The sequence below is a fragment of the Diabrotica undecimpunctata genome, chromosome 7, assembly GCF_040954645.1.
Source record: "Diabrotica undecimpunctata isolate CICGRU chromosome 7, icDiaUnde3, whole genome shotgun sequence".
Classification (NCBI taxonomy): Eukaryota; Metazoa; Arthropoda; class Insecta; order Coleoptera; family Chrysomelidae; genus Diabrotica; species Diabrotica undecimpunctata.
Genome location: NC_092809.1, coordinates 63216404 through 63236163, shown reverse-complemented (window position 1 = coordinate 63236163; position 19760 = coordinate 63216404). Strand labels below are relative to the sequence as shown.

Below are 19760 nucleotides of genomic sequence, written 5' to 3'. Positions count from 1 at the left end.
TCAAGATGGAAGACGTCAATCAGATAATCAAGAAATTTGCAGGGAGCCATGAACAACGACTCCATCATCATGTAAACGTCGATGCTATCCAGCTCCTCGACAATACGAACCTAGAGAGAAGGCTCAAAAGAACAAAGCCTTTTGAATTGGTATGAGTGAGTGAAAAGCAGAGTAAAGTGTTGTGCGAGTATGCATGCTAAATTTAATGCTAGTTATTAGAAATAATAGGAAAGATACTAGTGAGTAGACACCTAATTTTAAGATCTTATTAGTAATTTTAGTTAGAAACAAATTGATAATTGGTCTTACTGACCAGATTTTAATGTAAGTACACTTCTGTGTCTTTAGTAAAAAAAAAAAAATATATTTATTCGTTTATTGAGCCCGGACGAAGGTCAAAGTAGGGAGGGTTTTTTTAAGGGGAGGGGATTTTAACTCAATGACTCAAAATTTAGTTGTATTTGAAAAAAAAATGTTTTTGAATCAGAGATTTTTTTAATTGTCTTATTATATAAACAATTTAATAATTATTATATTAATAATTAGTAAAATAAAAAGGGCTAAAGAAGTAACCAGTACCAGTAAGAGCAGTAACCAGAGTCATTTTTTTAACTACTATAACTTTTCAAAATACACCAATTAGATTCATAATATTTATGTATTAAGACTAGTAAACAGTAAAATATGTACCTAGTTAAATTGAGTTTTGAATTAACACTGTAAATGAATAGTTTATTCGTATATATGTATATAGGATAATATTAATAAACAGCAGCTGTATTACTTTTAAAAAGATTTATTTTCAAGAGATGGATGAACGTTAAATCGCTCTATAAAAATTATAAACGAAAACTTTAATTTGAACCCAGGTCTTGTCTCTAAATAAATCAGGTCTCTCATTTTTAAGTTTTAAGCACTCTTGTTTTTTGGAGCCACTTTACTTTTAAGATGGCTCTTAAAAAATGCAGATATAACAGACTTCTGTTTTGCAGTCCATGTCCCCCGGTAATGCATTTTCCCTTTTTTCTTGTTGCCGCAAACATTTTTTATTATTTCAGGGTTCAAACCTAAAATAATTAAGAGATTAAAATACATATTATCTTTATTTTCAATTTAGTAAATAGATTGTTTTAGTTTAAGTTCTTAAAAATGTTTAAATTTATGAATTCAATTCACATGTTTTAGTAATTTAAGTGATTTTCGGTTTATGTAACTTTAAATGTAAGCTAATCAACTCATATCGCCGATTGATAAGTAATACAAATAGGTAACTCGAATTTTAGCTGTCTCATATAGTTAGCTGCAACAAAATAACTTCTAGTATATAGGAGTATATTTTATAAACGCCTTAGAAGTTATTTTGTTATAGTAACAAAAAAGTGTGAAAAGCCGACCACTCAAAATTGCAAAAATTCGAGTTATCTAATTGTAATAGGTATTAATGTACGATTCCTTTTGTTAACATTAAAATTAAATACCATAGCAAAATTAGAACATAATCTTATAGTAACATATGTAATATGTAATACAAATAATAAAATATTACCTACCCTCTTTAGTATCTCTATTTGCGTTGACATAGTTTTCTTCATTGCAGTTTGGATCCACTAAGATATCTTTCGACCAATCTGATTCGAGTTCGTGGTCTTCTCTATTCAACACATCGGAATCCATTTCTTTACTACAATTTGGTTCTGATGCATACATATTAGATATATCATCAGGTTCTTCTAGTCGTGTGTCTTGATTGTTCCACATTTCTAGTTGCGAATCAATTTTATTTAATGTTTTGCCTTTGTTTTCAGCACCAACGCCCTTCTCCATCAAAAGCAATTTTGCTATTTTTGCCGTCTGGAAAATAGCCTGAGGTAATCTTAAAAGAAATATACAATATAAGTACCCTAGCTTTTTTATTTTAAGTACAACACTCACCGGTAAAATTCCTCGTGCGTTTTTTTTTGTGTGGCTCATGAATCTTGCCACTTGCTTCATTTCAGTTTCATCTAAGTTTAAGATCTGCAACACTGTGGCACTTTGTTTTCGTAATCTTGACGATGTCAGAGTTTTAGGATTTTTAGCACCACAATTCTCAGCAAATTTTCTTAAAGCTTTGGAGCCATCTGCCCATTTTGAGGAACTTCCCGAAAGACCAAACAGAAATGGATTATCTTTTGGCACGATGTCTGTAGAGTTTCTAACAGAAAGCAAACTATCCACATATCTTTGAATATTTTTAGAAAAAAGTACTGGTACTGCTTTGCTGCCTTTATCAATAGTAATAATTTTTTTAAATGTTTTGAAAGAGCAATTTCGCTTTCACTAAGTATATTTAGACACTCTTCCTGATTACTGTTAGTGGAGGTGTTAACATTGGATTCAATTTTGATGTACTGCACATCACCTACTCTTTTCCTATTCAATACAATTAAAAGGGCAAGAGCAGCTTCTGTTAATTTTTTAAATGATTTTTCATCATTTTAATTTATATTTAATTTTGTCAAAGAGGTTTCAGCCACTTGCTGCACATAATCCTTAAACAATTTAATATCTTGAGTTACTGGTAATGTTTGTGGTTTGAGACACTACTTTTCGTTGAGATCTTTAAGAGCAAGCGATTCCATAGAAAATTTCCAGTTTTTGTCCACCAGTTCATTAAATCTTTTAACATCTTTTAAACTTTCTTCATAATTTTGAACTGGTAAAATAGGGTCCTTTTTAAAGAGTAGGGATTTGGCAACTGCAGCTACCGCCATCAATGTGGTTCCCATATGCAGTGCTAAAGAAGGCGCTTGAAAGGAATGTGTAACTTCATCATAACCCGAAATTATTTGAGACGCTGCAACAACTTTATCGAAATGTTCAGCTTTAAGTGCTTCTATCATAGTATTAATGCCATACAAATCTTGTGGAGGAATTAACAATATATCTGCCTAATTCACGAATTTAATTTGAAACAGCACTTCTTATATGGGGCCTTTTATGCCTTCTTAAGTAATCTTCCGCATATTGGCATATTATTACATCTCCCTTTCCATTTAATGAAATTCGATCAGCCTGCATCGAATTAAAAATTTCAGATTTCAATCTTAATTTATCCAAAAATCACTTTCGAGATTCTGTGAATGAAAGCATGGTTTGGCCTTCACTTGCATATTTAATTCCTGCTTTGTTTTCCTTATTATAATAACATTTTTTTGCATGTCGCTTCAGGGATTTTTGTTTATATAAACCTTTGCAGTATATACAGGGTAAGTAATCTGCTGATACAGTTTAGAATTTAAAAAAGACGAAGGTCTCTGGACAGGTCTAATGGTATCGGCTGCATGCAAATATGAAAAATTCCTTTGCTTTCTTAGGAGATCTAACATATGCTTTCTAGCAATATCTCTTTTGGGTAACATGGTTATTTTTAAAACACTCTTCTCTTTAGGATGTTTTCTAAAAATATGCCTCGAAAAATTTGTTACGTCCAAACTGCAGTATAGGCAGCGGTCTCTCTTGTTCCACAACCTTCCTTTCCGCAGACTACATTCTACACTTTTGCCCTTCGAAGTGCTGACCTATTAAAAAAAGAAAATAAATCAGTCTACTAAAGTCAAGGGAATTATTTAAAACAAATCACAGTGAGAAATTCTTACTGACCAATATCTAAAAAATTACAACATTTAAAAAGCCACAGCATAGTTAATTTAAGACAGAACAAATTTATTGACAAATAAGTAAATAATAAATTTTTGTCAGTCGATTTACTCTACTATATGGAACGTATTTACTCTTGTGCAAAACTAATATTTTTATGTAAAAACACGATTAGAATGTTACAATGATAGCTTGTCTTATACAGATAAACTGTTAAGTTTAAATAATTTCTCCTTTTTAATTTTGTACATAAATAATAAACAAAAATAGCTTTGAGAATAGAATTCAACAAATTCAATAAAACAGAGCATTTTAGTTATTCGGTTTATAAAGTTTATGTTGAATTATTTGATTATATACAGAAAAATTATAATCATTACTTACCTTCTGTTATCTTTGAATTTTGTTTCACTATTTCAACTAACCGCTGCCCTCGAGACATTTTTAAAATATAAAACACGGTAACCGCAAATTACTTTACTCCTTGAGTAGGAAATATGCAATACAAGACGAGCTCTGGTCGCTCGACTAATACCCTTTAGAGCTGGCAACAGTGTGGGATCTCGCGTTGATCGGAAAATATCTAAAATTTTGTATATAAGTCTTCCCCTTCCCTTTTCAGCTACGGATCTCGTTTCGCTTTTAATTTATCAGAAAAATTTAAGTTCAAAAATCTTTTCCCCTCTAAGTGTGCCATAATTAATATGTTAATTATAAAGATAGTTATGAACAATATACTCAAATAATTAATTTCTTATTGGTGGATCTCGGGTTGTCCTCGATTTAATCGGATCTCGCCTTGTTATGAAGACGTATATATATATATATATATATATATATATATATATATATATATATATATATATATATATATATATATATATATATATATAGACGGATGCTGAGATTTTCATGGATACAAAAAGTTGCCAATGATGAGGTACTTTGTCGCATGAGTAAACAAAAAAAATTACTCGGCATAATTAAAGTAAGAAAAATATAATACTCAGTTCATGTGTTAAGAGGTGAAAGATATAAATTACTCCAAATATGTTGGAAGGTAAAGTGCAGGGCAACAGATCAGTTGGAAGACGCCAGAACTCGTGGCTGAAAGACCTGAGGAGATGGTTTGACCGCTCATCCACAGAAATCTTTCGTGTAACAGTTTTCAAAGCTACAATTGTCATTTGGATTACCAACCTTTACAAGGAGATGGCGCAATAGGAAGAAGAAGAACGTCGTCGTCTAAATAGAGGAACGTTAAACACCAATTGGAAAGAGGATGTTGTTAAATCTGCAATTGCCTGAAACCTGGAAGAATTGGACTGAGAAGATAGAAAAAATGAAGGCAAGGCGTCGGATAGCGACGAAAACATTCTAAACCGACATATATTTTGTGTATGCAGTTGATTTATTTTGACAACATTTAGAAATAGCAATTTAAAAAAAATGGATACTTATATCTATCTGAACAGTGCGGAAATAATCAATAGATGATAAGTCGTTTCACAACCTGTTCCTCTGCTTTTATATCGCAATATTCTATTCAGTTAAAACGAATAAAAAAATAAAAGACTTATCTGAGATAGGTCGTGTCGGGCTGAGTTCTTTGCAAAAAGCAGATTACGGCTACGGTATCGTTTAAAGATTTATTTTTTACTTTCGGTGAGAAAAATAGATATAGAAAACGTCTTTGTTAATTCTGTTTCCGATTTTATTCTGAATGGCGTAACTGCCGGAGTGTTAGTTGTAACCTGTAAATGGCTGAGATTGTCAATATAAAGTTTGGTTAAGCGTATATTTTTAACAAATACTTTTAGGGACACTAAGTAAAAAATGGTATCACTTCTGTCTAAAATGGGAAATATTGTAAAACAGTATAAATGAGTGTTTAACTAAACAATGTGCGAAATTAGATATATTAAAAAAGATGGTGCAGTAGGCGGTACAGTAGTCTAGCGCGAAGCTTTATACTATGTTTGCTGTATTTTTAAAATGTAATTAATATTTTTAAAATTGAATAAAGTAATTTTATTATTTATTTATTATTTATATTTTAAACAAATTAAGTTATATTCAAATAATACAAAAAAACCTATGTTTGCTCCTAACGCCATTTGCTAACATTAAAACAGCATACGTTCTTGACTTTTGACAGACCTGTCAAATTCAGACGAAATAATAATTTAATGATACAATATTAATAAATAAGTAAGTAAATTTAATTATTATATAAACTAAATAAGATGTTTAAAAAATTAATAATTTTATTTAAAAGGTTAAAATAAAAAGTGTCATAAACATTTTAACAGATGATTTAATATTAATATTAACATGATATGAAGAGTATCATGATTTCATACAAATTCTTGGATCCAAATTCATAGTAGCAGGAGACTGAAATGCCAAACACACCACATGGGGTTCCAGATTAATCACGCCTAAAGGTCGAGCATTAATGAATATCATCCAACAAAATAACTTAAGATACTTATCAACGGGAGAATCCACATACTGGATTACAGACTCCAACAAAATCCCAGATTTGGTAGATTTTGCTGTAACAAAAGGGATAGCTGATATCCATAGTCCAATAGACTCAAACTTCGATTTAACATTAAATCACAGCACAATAGTAATAACTTTAATATGGAGAATACCATCATACAAACACAAGACTAAAGAACCAAACTGGGATCTTTTCCAAAATTCTGTAAATACAAAGATTAGACTAGATATTAGGATAAAAGAAAACCAATATGTAGAGAAAGTAGTAGACAGCATTTACTCCGACAGAAGTTCGACAACAAACAAAAATACTAAATCCTAAGAAAGCTCTTTGATATGATTTGATAACAGGAGAATTACTTCAGAAGCTACTGAGAAAAGAAATGGTGTTATTAAAAATAATATAGAACAGCATACTACGTCTGTGATACTTTCCACTACAATGGAGATTTGCTCAAGTTACTATGATTCCGAAACCTGGTAAGCCCACAACGCAAGCAAATTCATGTCGCCTTATAAGCCTACTCTCAATAATGTCGAAAGTATTATAAAGACTACTATCTCATAAAATCGAGCAAGTTGTTCCCATAAACGAAATTATACCACACCAATTCGGGTTTAGACGTGAACACTCAACCCACTCAATCAATAAGTCTTGGGACAATACCCAAAAGATTAAATGTCGCATCGGAAAGGCAAAAAATGCATTTTTGACTATGAGTTCTGTGTTCAAAAGCCATGACCTCACCCTAGAAACAAAAATAAGGCTCCTTAAATGTTATGTGTACCCAGTGCGTCTGTACGAAGTAGAAAAGTAGACATCGAAGGTGGAAACTTTATCAAAACTTCAGACTTTTGAGCTATAGTTATACAGAAGGATCCTGAAGATACCATGGCATTAAAACTAAACGAAACAACTAGATCTTAAACTAAAAAATATGAACTGGCTATTTAAAAAAAGGTCTCAGTTATCTCTTGAAAATAAACTGCTTCTGTATAAAGCAATACCCAGTTTGGGCATATAAATTGAACTATGAAGCTGTAGTAAGCCTTTAAATACGAAGATAATTCAAACATTTCAATCCAAAATACTCCGTATGATAAGTAAAGCTTCAAGATATGTATCTAACCAAACACTTCACAAAGACATCCCATTACTTAAGAACATAATAAAAAATCACTCAATATATATAATTCAGCTCAACAGGCCTCAAAGGCCCAAGGCTTCAACGGTTTTCTTCCATTTCTTTCTATCTTGTGCTAAGTTTTTCCAATCTTGTACCCGCAGCGACTTCAGATCTTCTTTTGTCGACTCCAGCCATTTTCTTCGGGGGCGGCCTCTTTTTCTTTTTGTACCAGCCTCCGTGCTTATTAATTCATTGGGAACTCTTCCTTCCTTCATTCTTGCTATATGTCCGAGCCATCTTAATCTTTGAATTTTAGCCTTGAATTTAAGTCTTGTTATTTTTGGTTGCCCATATATTTGCATTATTTCTTCATTCGTTCTTCTTTGCCAGATGTTCCCCTCTTTTACACCTCCGTATATCCTTCTAAGAATTTTTCGTTCCCATCTATCTAATTTTACTTCCATATCTTTATTTAGTGTCCAGGTCTCGCTAGCATAGAGTACTGTAGGTCGGATAACTGTTGTATATATTCGTTTTTTTGCTGTTTTGGATATTATATTCGACCTCAGTATCTTAGTCAGGCTCCCAGCACTCTTACTACCTTTGGCCATTCTTTTTATGATTTCTTGGTTCTCTTCGTTCCTTTTTGTTAGTGTCACTCCCAAGTAATCGAATTGGCTAACAACTTCAAAGTTATATTCTTTACTTGGGCTTTGTATCTTAAAGAACTGTCCTTGATGATTTTCGTTTCCCCTCATCACCATATATTTTGTTTTTTCTTCGTTTATTTCTAAACCATATTCCCTGGCCATTCTCTCTATTCTAGTAAAGATTTCTCTTAATTCTGCAGGTCTCCTTGTTATTAAGGTAACATCATCTGCATATGCTACGCATTGATGCCTGTGATGATATATCGTGCCTCTAGTGTAGATGTTACACTCTCGTAAAATCTTCTCTAAGATCAAATTGAAAAAATCTGTTGATAACGGGTCACCTTGTCGCAGACCTCTATTAGTGATAAAGCTATCCGAAACTTGTCCTTCTAACATGACTTTTCTTTTAGTATCATTGAGTATGCATTTAGTCAGTCTTACTATTTTTGGTGGAAATTTAAAATATTCCAGTGCTTCGAATACTCTATTTCTTTTTATAGTATCATATGCCTGTCTAAAATCAATAAACAGCATGTGTAATGTTAGGTTGAATTCATATGAGCTAGCTAAAATTTGTTTCATTGTAAAAATTTGGTCTATTACCGATCTGTTTGCTCTGAAACCTGCTTGATATTCACCTAGACAATTTTCAACTTTTGTTTCAATTTTATTTCTAATTGATATGGCCAGAATCTTATACACTGTATCTTGTAGAGCTATTCCCCTGTAATTTTTACATTCTGTAACGTCTCCTTTTTTTATGCACTGGACATAAGATTGCTTCTTTCCACTGATTGGGTATTTTTTCTCTGATCCACACTTCGCGTATTAACTCAGCGATTTCTTTTTGCACCATTTCGCTACCTTCTTTAAGAAACTCAGCAATGATACCATTTTCACCAGGTGCTTTGTTGTTTTTTAAGTTTTTTATGATCTCTATAATTTCTTCCTTGGTAGGTACTTCTTCATTTACATCTGGGTCCCTTACTTCTTCATGTTGTAGTTGCGTTTGTTCTCTTTCATCTTTGTCGTCCGTACATAATATGTTCTCGAAATAATTGGCCCACCTTCTCAATTTTTCATCTGTTCCACCTAACAGATTCCCCTCTTCATCTTTATAATATCTTGATGTGGTTTTGTATGTGGTTCGGTCTCGTTTTATTTCTTGGTAGAAATTCCTGACTTGTTTATGTAAAAAATCTTCTTCAATACGAACTAGTTTCTGCTCTAAACTTGACCGCTTCTTCCTTCTACAAATCTTCTTTGCTTCTTATCTTTTTGCGGCATAAGCTTTTTTACTCTCTTCATTATTTCTTATTATACTATTTACTCTAGCTTTATTTCGGTCATTAATGGCTTTCTTACAGTCCTCATCATACCAATCCGTTTGTTCACATTGTATGTTTCCTGTTAATACTGAGTCGGCTGCTTCTTGAATTTTTTCTTGTAGTTGTACCCATCTGCTTTCTATATCATTTACTGTTGTCTGGCTTTTCAGTTTCTCTTCAATTTGCTGCCTGAATTGTTTCTTAACTTCTCCCTCCTGAAGTAGTGCACCGTTATATCTTTTTATTTGTTTACAGCTAGTGTTATTAATTGTGGGTATTATTTGCTCCATTTTAACTTTGACCAAAAAGTGGTCCGAATTTGCATCAGCACCTCTGTAACTTCGGCTATCTTTTATGGCTCTCATATGTTTGGCTTCTATTATTAAATGATCTATTTGGTTTACTGTTTGTCCATCTGGTGATACCCAGGTACCTTTATGAATTTCTTTGTGATCAAAATAAGTGCTCATAATTCGCATATTATGTTCGAAAGCAAATTCTATTACTCTTTTTCCATTCAGATTACTGTCTCTATGATTACTTTTTCCCCCTGTTATTTGTTTGTATATATCCTCCCTGCCAATCTTGGCATTCAAATCTCCTACAATTATTTTTATGTCATATGATGGTATTTTGTAAAACATATGTTCTAATTGTTCATAAAAGCCATCTTTAACGTCTTCATCTGTATTTTCTGTTGATGCATGCATATTTATAAGGGTTACTTTTCTATATTTTCCTCTTATTCTTATTTTACATAATCTGCTTGTGACTGCCTTAAAATCTATCACCAGATTGGCAAATGTTTCCTTTATAAAAAATCCCACCCCAAATACACGTTCATTGTCTCCACTGTTGAAAAACACGTAGTTTCCCACATCCATGGTAAAATTTCCTTTTTGTTTAGTTTCTTGTATAGCTGCAATATCTATCTCATATTTCTCTAACATATCTGATAAGTTCTTTAGTGCTCCTACTTCAAAAGTCCCTCTAACATTCCATTGTCCTATCATCATCCCATTCCGCGCTTTATTCGTTTCCATATTTTCCTGACCACTGTGCCTGTGTAGACTCAGTTTTTTTTCATTTTCTCTAGTTTTTCGGTACTATGGTTCCATTTCCACCATTCATCGTTTATACATATTTTCTGATAGCCGACTTTTGTTTCATTACCTTTTCCTTTTTCTTCTTTCGCCATATCTCTTAGCTCTTTCTGTAGTTTGGCTTCGGCTTGGGTTAGATCGTTTTCAATGAAATACCGCGTTCCTCTTATTCTTCATAATAAGTTCTTTATCCTTCGTTGTATCTACTTTTACTATCGCCACTGGTGGTTTCCCTTGAGAGGTTCTTATTTTCTGCACATCTTTTATTTTCACATTCAAATTCAATTGATTTGCTATAAAGTTGGTGGCATCTTCCAGTTCCTCATTTTCTTTGAAATTGTGTCCTTTGATCACAATGTTTTGTTTCCGAATTTGTTTATCCATCTTTTCGATCCTGCTTTCCAGGAAATTTACCTTTCCCTTCAACTCACGATTTTCTTTTTTTAAATTGCAAATTTCTTCTTGAAAGATCTGCTGGTCTTTTCGTACTCCTTTAACTTCGTTCATAAGAGCGATCATCATTTCTTTCAATTCGGTGTTATCACAATCTTTCTTAGGTGGAGACCTAGTTAACTTTCTGCTTTTCATGAAAGGGTTTTCATCTTGGTCGTCTTCTTTTTTTCCTCCCTCTTTCTCTTACCATCGTGAGATTCTTCACTATCCCATTGATTTAATCCTCTTCTCGCGGCCATATTGTTAAAAATATTATAAATCTCTTACCTTATTCCGAACAGTGTTTTGACATTATAATTCTCACTTACACTCACTTACACTAAAAAATCACTCAATAAAATATAAAAATCGCACCACTTATCACAACAATTAACTGATAAGTAAATAATTTATTCACCCAACAACTTGCCGAAAGATTGAAGAGAGTATGGCCAGAAGACCTACTGCAATAATACTTCACTGTCACTGTGCGGTACCTATCTCAAGTTAATTTACTTACAGGCTATTTACTTACTACTCTGTATATAGAGTAGATTTTAAACATACAATGTAACAATAAAAAATTATTATTAACTGGATGACATTTATGTCTTTTAAATTTTGACAATCGTAACGAATCGAATATTTTATTGACACTTATTTTTTTAGTATATTATTTTAGAAACGGGCAAGAGATTTTTAAGGATTTTTTCTCTCAAGAAGAAGAGTTAGTGTATTATAATGATATTTTAGCAATAATGAACACTTAAGGTCATAATCCTACAACAGAAGAATAGCGTTTATTTATAAACTGAAGTTAGCCTTAAGGCTGTTCTATTGCATAACGGTAACCAATTCCCTTCAATCTCTTTATCTCATTCTGCAAACATGAAAGAGACATGTGGCAATATAAAACTGACTTTAGAAAATATCCAATATGATAGATACATACGGTACTTATGTGGAGATCTTAAAGTACTTGCTATGTTACTTGGTTTGCTATACAACGTTTATGACAGGCGAGATCGCACAAGTATTATTAAAAGAATTATAAGCTGCCAATTTATATTCTAATGTAATTAAACTGAGTGACAAATAAATTCTTGGTCCTTAAAATGACAACTGTATTAATAAACCTAATACATTTAAAAAACCAAAAAATGTTCTAATAGGCACTAGTAACTCCAAAGCAAATGGGCTAAAGGGGACTGTAAAGAGAACTATGAAGTACTATCATTCAACCAACTGGGCTCCAAATACATCTTTGGAAGAACTAACAAATCATCTTAAGACTATTGATGAATATATTGAGGTTAACCAATCACACCAATCAACCAATCACACTTGGAGATATCCAAGAAGTTATGCTTCATTTAAAATTGCAGTTCCTGAGGCATCGTCTCAAATAGTTTTAAATTGTGAACTGTGGCCTGAGGGTATATATATTAATGAATTTTTTTGTTCCTTCGTGCATTAACAATAACTACAATAATCATAGTATTACTAAAGAAACGTGCTCTGTGTTTCACTTAAATGTCCAAAGTATGACTAATAAGGTAGATGAATTAAATTCATTTTTTAAGAATAATACGTATTGCATTTTTTGTGTTTTGGAACAATGGTTAAACTCTAATAATTTACAAAGAATAAACTTCATATTGTGGAGAAAGTAGACTACATGAAGATGTAGCGATTTATGGTTCAAAACATATTCAACTTGAGCCTGCTGATTTAAACAAATTTTGTGATCCATTGAATGCTGAATTCTGTGGTGTTGAAATTAAAAATAATCGTTTTCTGATAATTGCACTTTATCGATCTTATAATGGGGATATTACTGTTTTCAAAGCTAAATTATATGCTTTAATTTACTTCAAACTCTTGCCTTGATAATATACAGGGTGAGTCATGAGGAACTTTACATACTTCTACCATATGTAGAGTCCCTCAGGGAGCATATCATGTGGCCACTAAAAAATGTCAACTCCTCTTCTTTATTAATTAACAGGGTGATTTGTGTAATTGACCATTTATTTCATTTTACTGTAGTGTTTATACGGCTCATTTGATTTTTTAAATTTTTGCATGATACAGTACACTACTATCAAGCATTCGACTGGTATTAGCTAAACTAAACAATTCCAGGACTGGCTTTGGAAAAATTAATTTAGGGATTCGTATTAAACGAATATTACACCCTGTATATATTACACCCTGTATAAATTTTTTTTAAAATGCATTAAGTGATTTTCAAACTACATAAATAGCCAATGAAAACGACATATGCGACAATGTTGTCGCACTTTTATTAAATTTTTAGTGAACGATCAAATCTTACCAAAAATAGAACAACCATAATGAAGTATCAAATTATAAGGTATTAATTTAAACAAATGTTATAAAATTCAAACATTTTCATTAAAATGAGTTCCTACAATATAATCTAATACGTAGAAAATTAACATCTTTACTGTCACTTTGTATTATCTCTACGATAGAATCAATTGTTTTTCAATTTTAAATTTTTACTCATAGATCGTATTGGGGCATTATTTTCGATAAATAATAAATTAAATTGATTAAAAAGTCAAACCTCTTGTATGTGTTAGTTTTTGTTGATTGTAAATGATTAAAATTTTATGTCAATTATAATACATTGCATCAACTGTACTAAATAAAAATAAATCTAAAAAAGTTTAAAATGAAGGTTGGCGTTGACCGTTTGACGTTTCTTGATATTTTATACCCATTGTCATTATTGTCATTATCAATTGTTATTTATGTGTACAAGAATACATATTTCTTCTGTCATATCTACGTTAAGTACATTGTGTTAGTTTTGGTAGAGCTTTTGTTACTTTCGTTCAAAATGCCACATCAGTTTTCGACCACAGAATATGCAGACATAATATTTGTTTATGGATTCTGTAATGGGAATGGTAGGGCTGCTAGTAGAGAATATCGCAGGAGATTTCCTAATCGTCGAACTCCCAGTCATCCAACATTTGGGTCAGTTTTTAATTATTTGCGAGAAAATGGCACTTTTCCTAGTGGAACAACAGAGCGACATGTAGATGAAGCGCAGGAAGATGACATTATGGACGCAGTTACTATGAACCCTACAATAAGCACTAGACAAGTAAGTCAAGAACTCAATGTAACTCAATCAAAAGTAAGTAGAGTCTTACAAAAAAATTATCTATACCCATATCACATTCAAAAGGTTCAGCGACTACATGCTGGAGATGAGATCGATAGGTTGGAATTTTGTAGATGTATTAACAATAATCGACCAACGCTATACAGGACACTATTTACAGATAAAGCCCAATTTACCAGAGACGGGATAAATAATTAACGAAATTCACATGTGTGGGCAGAAGAAAATCCCAAGGCTATTCAAGAACGTCGTTCTCAGTTAAGGTTTTCGGTTAACGTGTGGATTGGTGTCATAAATAACCAATTAGTAGGTCTTTACTTTTTTGATGGTCCTTTAACAGGGCAGGTCTATTTGAACTTTCTACAAAATATTTTGCCAAATTTGCTTGCCAACGCGAACGTTGCTATCCGAGGGATGTATTTTCAGCATGATGGGGCACCCCCACACTTTTTACTGGCAGTGAGACAACATCTCAATAATGTTTATGGCAACAGGTGGATAGGACGTGCAGGTCCTATTTCGTGGCCTTCAAGATCCCCTGATTTCAATCCCGTTGATTACCATATTTGGAGACGATTGAAGCAACTAGTTTACGCAGTGAATATTAATAACCGACAACAATTAACTGATAGAATTATACATTGTTGTAATACTATTAGAAACGATCATCAGAGTATCCGTAATTCAATACGTCAATTAACAATTCGGCAACAAAAATGTGTACAGGCTGCAGGGTTCCATTTCGAAAATCTATTTTGAATTATTTTTATTTTGTTACCATTATTGTATCTTTTCCAGTTCTAATTTATGGGTTTATCATAACTATGTACATATTTTTAGTTTTTTGACGTGACAACGTCTTAAATTAGGTTGTGGCTCGGAGTCAGTCATGAAAAAGTGTAACGCCCGCTCACGTCTGTTACGATGAGTCACCGAACGAGAGAGAGGCCCGCCGGACCAGCGAATGCCTTGCGTCTCTCTCCCACTCAAACATGATCGGTCCGCTGGTGCGATGCTATTTCTCCTATCATCGTCCTATCCTCAACAAAATCACTCAAATAGAAATTAGTTAAGTTTAAGTTTACATGTACAATGTTTTAGTAAACAAAATATATTTCTATAGTTAAAATTTGTGCAATTCTTATTTTCATTCAATTCCTTGTTCCTATTGTGCAATTTAATAATATTCATATCAATAAATATTCTACCGAGGAAAAGACGTTGTCACGTAAAATCTTCGCCCGTAAAACCGACTTTACAGGCAACCGATTTTTTTTTTAAATTGTTCTTCGTTATTGTTAGTAGTTACTGTTTTTTGTTGTGCAGTGACTCAGTTTATCATTTCAATTAAAATTTTTGAAATTTATAACATTTGTTTAAATTAATTACCTTATAATTTGATACTTCATTATGGTTGTTCTATTTTTGGTAAGATTTGATCGTTCACTAAAAATTTAATAAAAGTGCGACAACATTGTCGCATATGTCGTTTTCATTGGCAATTTATGTAGTTTGAAAATCACTTATTGCATTTTAAAAAATATATGTACAGGGTATAATATTTAATACGAACCCCTAAATTAATTTTTCCAAAGCCAGTCCTGGAATTTTTTAGTTTAGCTAATACCAGTCGAATGCTTGATAGTAGTGTACTGTATCATGCAAAAATTAAAAAAATCAAATGAGCCGTATAAACACTACAGTAAAATGAAATAAATGGGCAATTACACAAATCACCCTGTTAATTAATAAAGAAGAGGAGTTGACATTTTTTAGTGGCCACATGATATGCTCCCTGAGGGACTCTACATATGGTAGAAGTATGTAAAGTTCCTCATGACTCACCCTGTATTTACTAATATTAATGAACTTAATCTAAATACAGGTGTCTACGATCCTATAATATCTGATCATTTAGGAATATTTGCTATTATAAGTAACTTAAAAAATGTGTCTACAATTATAGTAAAGACTAAAAAAAGATTAATTAATGAAGAAAAATTAAGAACTTTGTGGAAAAAATTAAATCCAATGATTGAACTGTCTTCGACGATATCCACTGTAATTCAACAAACATGACAGAGTTGTTTTTGAGATATATGTGTGAAGAATACAGCATTTGTTTTCCTTTAAAGAACGTGATTAGCAGAAAACGTGCTACTTATACTCTACGATTGGAAAGCAACTTATAGGAAAACACATACTACTGACAATTGTATTAAATATTGTCAAATGCGAAAGAAATACAAGCAAGCAATAAAAGCTGAAAAACGTCCTGCTTATGCTAACATAATAAACAAATACACTAACCAAAGTAAGACAATAAATAATAATATGTGTCTAAAATACTACGTCCAATCTGAACTTAACAACAGAAGAGATTAACCAATACTTTACGAATATAGCAGATATTATATCGAAATCAATAGGAAACTCTGAGCATATCATAAACTACTATCTTAGCAGGCTATCTAGAATGTCGAGTTCATTCTTTATGTCGCCAATATTAGCATCTGATGTTAAAGAATGCATACACAAATTAAAAAATTGCTCATGTATTGACTACTATGGTTTTAACAGTAAAATTATTAAGGCATCTCTAAATATAATTATTGAGCCTCTCACAATAGTATTGTAGTAATATATTAACGAAGGTTACTGCCCTGATGTATTCAAAATATTAAAAGTAATTCCACTTCATAAAAAAGGAAATAAAAGTGGTTCAGACATTTACAGACTCATTATTATAGTACCAATAATAAGTAAAATTTTTGAAATCTTAATGAAAGATCGTATAACAAATTATTTGGATAACAAATCAACTATATCTAGCTCTCAATTTGGTTTTTGAAAAAAAATTATTCAACAACTAAAGCCGTATTAGAGGTAATACAACATATTGTTCACGGTTTTGATGCAGGTGAACCCACTAATGGATTAATGTGTGACCTTACAAAAGCTTTTGATTATGTGGATATTCAAACACTATTGATAAAATTGGAGTACTATGGAATAAGGGGTACCATACACGACTTTTTAAAATCATACCTTATAGGAAGTACCACAAGAATCAGTTTTGGGACCTCTGCTATTCTTGTGTGTAGCAAAAAAGTATGGCATTCTTTCTTTACCTTCAATATATATATTTGAAAGTTTGTTAACTGTTGATACTAATATATAAAATGTAAAATCACATGCTGATCAACATCAGTACAATACAAGAAACAAAAGTTATATCATTATATCATATTCCAGATTGTGTATTGCACAATTTAATACAGTAGATTATAATCTGTGTAATTGTTTTTTAAACCTAAACAAAAATATTGATATTGAGGCTATGAATAATAGGGCTATGAAATCTAAATAATTTTATAAATAACCAAAAAAAATTTTGCTGGAACACTGTTTCTATAGTATACAGGAATTTGTTTGTTTGAGCTCCTAGGCTGGTCGTTTTTATGAAAACTATTTTACACTTAACTGAATTGTTTTTTTTTTATTTTATTTGTAAATTTCTATTTTTAGTTTACTATGTAAAAATTGTCAATAAACGTGTCTATCTATCATAACCTAAGCGGAAATACCTTGATTCTGAAAAGAAAACTGTTGAAGATATGTCTTCATCTATCCTAAAAAGTACGACCGTTTTATAACAGACAGCTTCCATGAAAAAAAAATGATATCTCATAGTTCTGTGGACAAAAAAGCTCTTACCAGAAACTATACATGATTATAATTACATGATCGGACGTTTTAGTTTCTTCGTTAATATTATTCCTCGCCTGTATGTAGGAGCACTCTTACTTTTACATGGAGCTAGATGAAGATCTACGAGTTGAAGTGATGGTATTTCCATTCTTGGTGGTATAAATTTGTTCGTTGCTTTTTATAGTAAATAATTGGCTGCTGACGAAAATACAGTATAGACATGACAATTTCTTAGTCTTCTTTCAAGTGCCATATAAGAATTATCCGATGTTGTCCATCACCATTAAGAAGGCTTTTTGATCTTCTATCACATAAAATAATTGTCCTGCATTTAATACCTGCGTCTATTCACGAATGTTTTTTAACCAAGAAACCTGTTTTCTTCCTACACCTCTACGATCCTTCTATTTTGCCTTTAAGCATTAGTTGTAGTAGTCTACAAGACCACTACTCAACTAAGAAGAAGAGCAACCTAGAACATTAAATACGGAAAATGGACAGAAATAGAGAAATGAACCAGGTAAGGAAATTCTATAGAGCGGTAAAGACAGTGAGAGAAACTGAAAGTGTTAGGGAAACAAAAGCTATAAGAAATTAAACAGCAGATTTAATATTCACGGATTTATAAATCGTCGAATGATTAATTAAAGAAATACTTTTATAATTTACTAAAGATTACAAAGCACCAGGAAATGATGGTATAAATGAAGAAATGATAAAAAACGGAGGAAACTTTTACATCAAAAATTATATGAAATTATTATGGGAACATTGGAACAACGGAAAATACCTAAAGAATGAAATACGAAGTATCATAGTACCGATACTTAACAAAAGAAATGAAGAAAAATTGGAAACTATATCTAGAGGCATGTCGCTTATTAACAAGGCATATAAACTTATAGCAGTTATCTTGCTAAAGAGATTCACTCCTTATGCGGAAGATATAATAGGGGACTACCCATGCGTTTTTTTTTTGCTAGAAGGTCAATGATATGTCAAATATTTACAATCTGACAATTATTAGAAGAAAAACTGAAAATTCAACTGGGATGTACACCAATTCTTCGTAGATTTCCAACAAGCATATGATTTTATAAAAAGACGTAAGCTTTATAATACTAAAAAATGAGAACACCAAGAAAATTACTGGAGCTAACACAAATGTACTTTACAAATTCAGAGGTAAAGGATTTTCGAAGTGGAGGTTGAAACGTCAATAAAACTTATTTTAACCTGATTGTGACTTATTCCCATTAAAATAGTAATAACTTTAAAATATCACAAGAAAAAACTTCAGAACAATATGAGGATTAGGGTACTACTATGGGAAATGAAAGCCCAACATCGTAGAAGATAAAGGGTGATATTGAATGCGACTAAGACTTACCTCGAGTTGTAAGGCCAGATACGAAGATGAAGACGAAAATATCGTCAATACCGACAAAATATAGTTTGAACTCTAACAAAGAAGAGATTGTCTTGAAGACAATCTATATAGATGATTTTATTTCTTCAGAGATTTCTAGTATTTTGGTGGGTGCACCTTCTTCTGCGTTTTTTGTAGAAAAATAAAAGTCTGCACATAGATTTCGCAGAATTTTTGTTTTTTTTTAACAAGATGATTAATAACTGAGTGTAGCACAGTGTGTCTTACTTTTTGTAAACCATTACACTCTTTTTGCGGTCATTAGTCGTAAAAAGGAAATAAAAACTTTGATGCAGAATTTAAATATGCCATTAGCATATAATACTTTTACCTTACCGAAAAAGCCTTTTTTTATTTTTTCGGGGCAATTTAAAAAAAACAGTTCTTTTTTTATCATATCTGGAATATAGCGAGTTTATTGCATTTCGACAGTTTAATTTATTCCTAATTATTCTGAATGGAAAAAATTACTCAACATTAAATTATACGTTTAAAAGTTTAATTCTGTACAGTAAAACGGGAAATCTGAACTCGATTAAAATTTTACCTGACTCATAATCATATTTTTGATAAAGTGATTAAATTATTATTTTTTTTATGTTATTTAATATATATATATATATATATATATATATATATATATATATATATATATATATATATATATATA

At 31.6% G+C, this 19760-nt stretch overlaps 2 protein-coding genes across 9 annotated transcripts in view; both read right to left on the bottom strand.

Annotated features, from left to right (window-relative positions):
• Positions 1–19760, bottom strand: part of Dh31 (diuretic hormone class 2) — a 710452-nt gene that overhangs the window by 665619 nt on the left and 25073 nt on the right. The window lies entirely within an intron of this gene.
• On the bottom strand, positions 602–3069 carry LOC140446787 (uncharacterized). Its single transcript, XM_072539375.1, has 3 exons — positions 1933–3069; positions 1551–1873; positions 602–1067 (listed from the first exon to the last, which is right to left on the bottom strand). Exons 2-3 carry the CDS (start codon positions 1822–1824, stop codon positions 910–912), a joined length of 432 nt encoding a protein of 143 aa, XP_072395476.1. The 5' UTR covers positions 1825–1873; positions 1933–3069; the 3' UTR covers positions 602–909.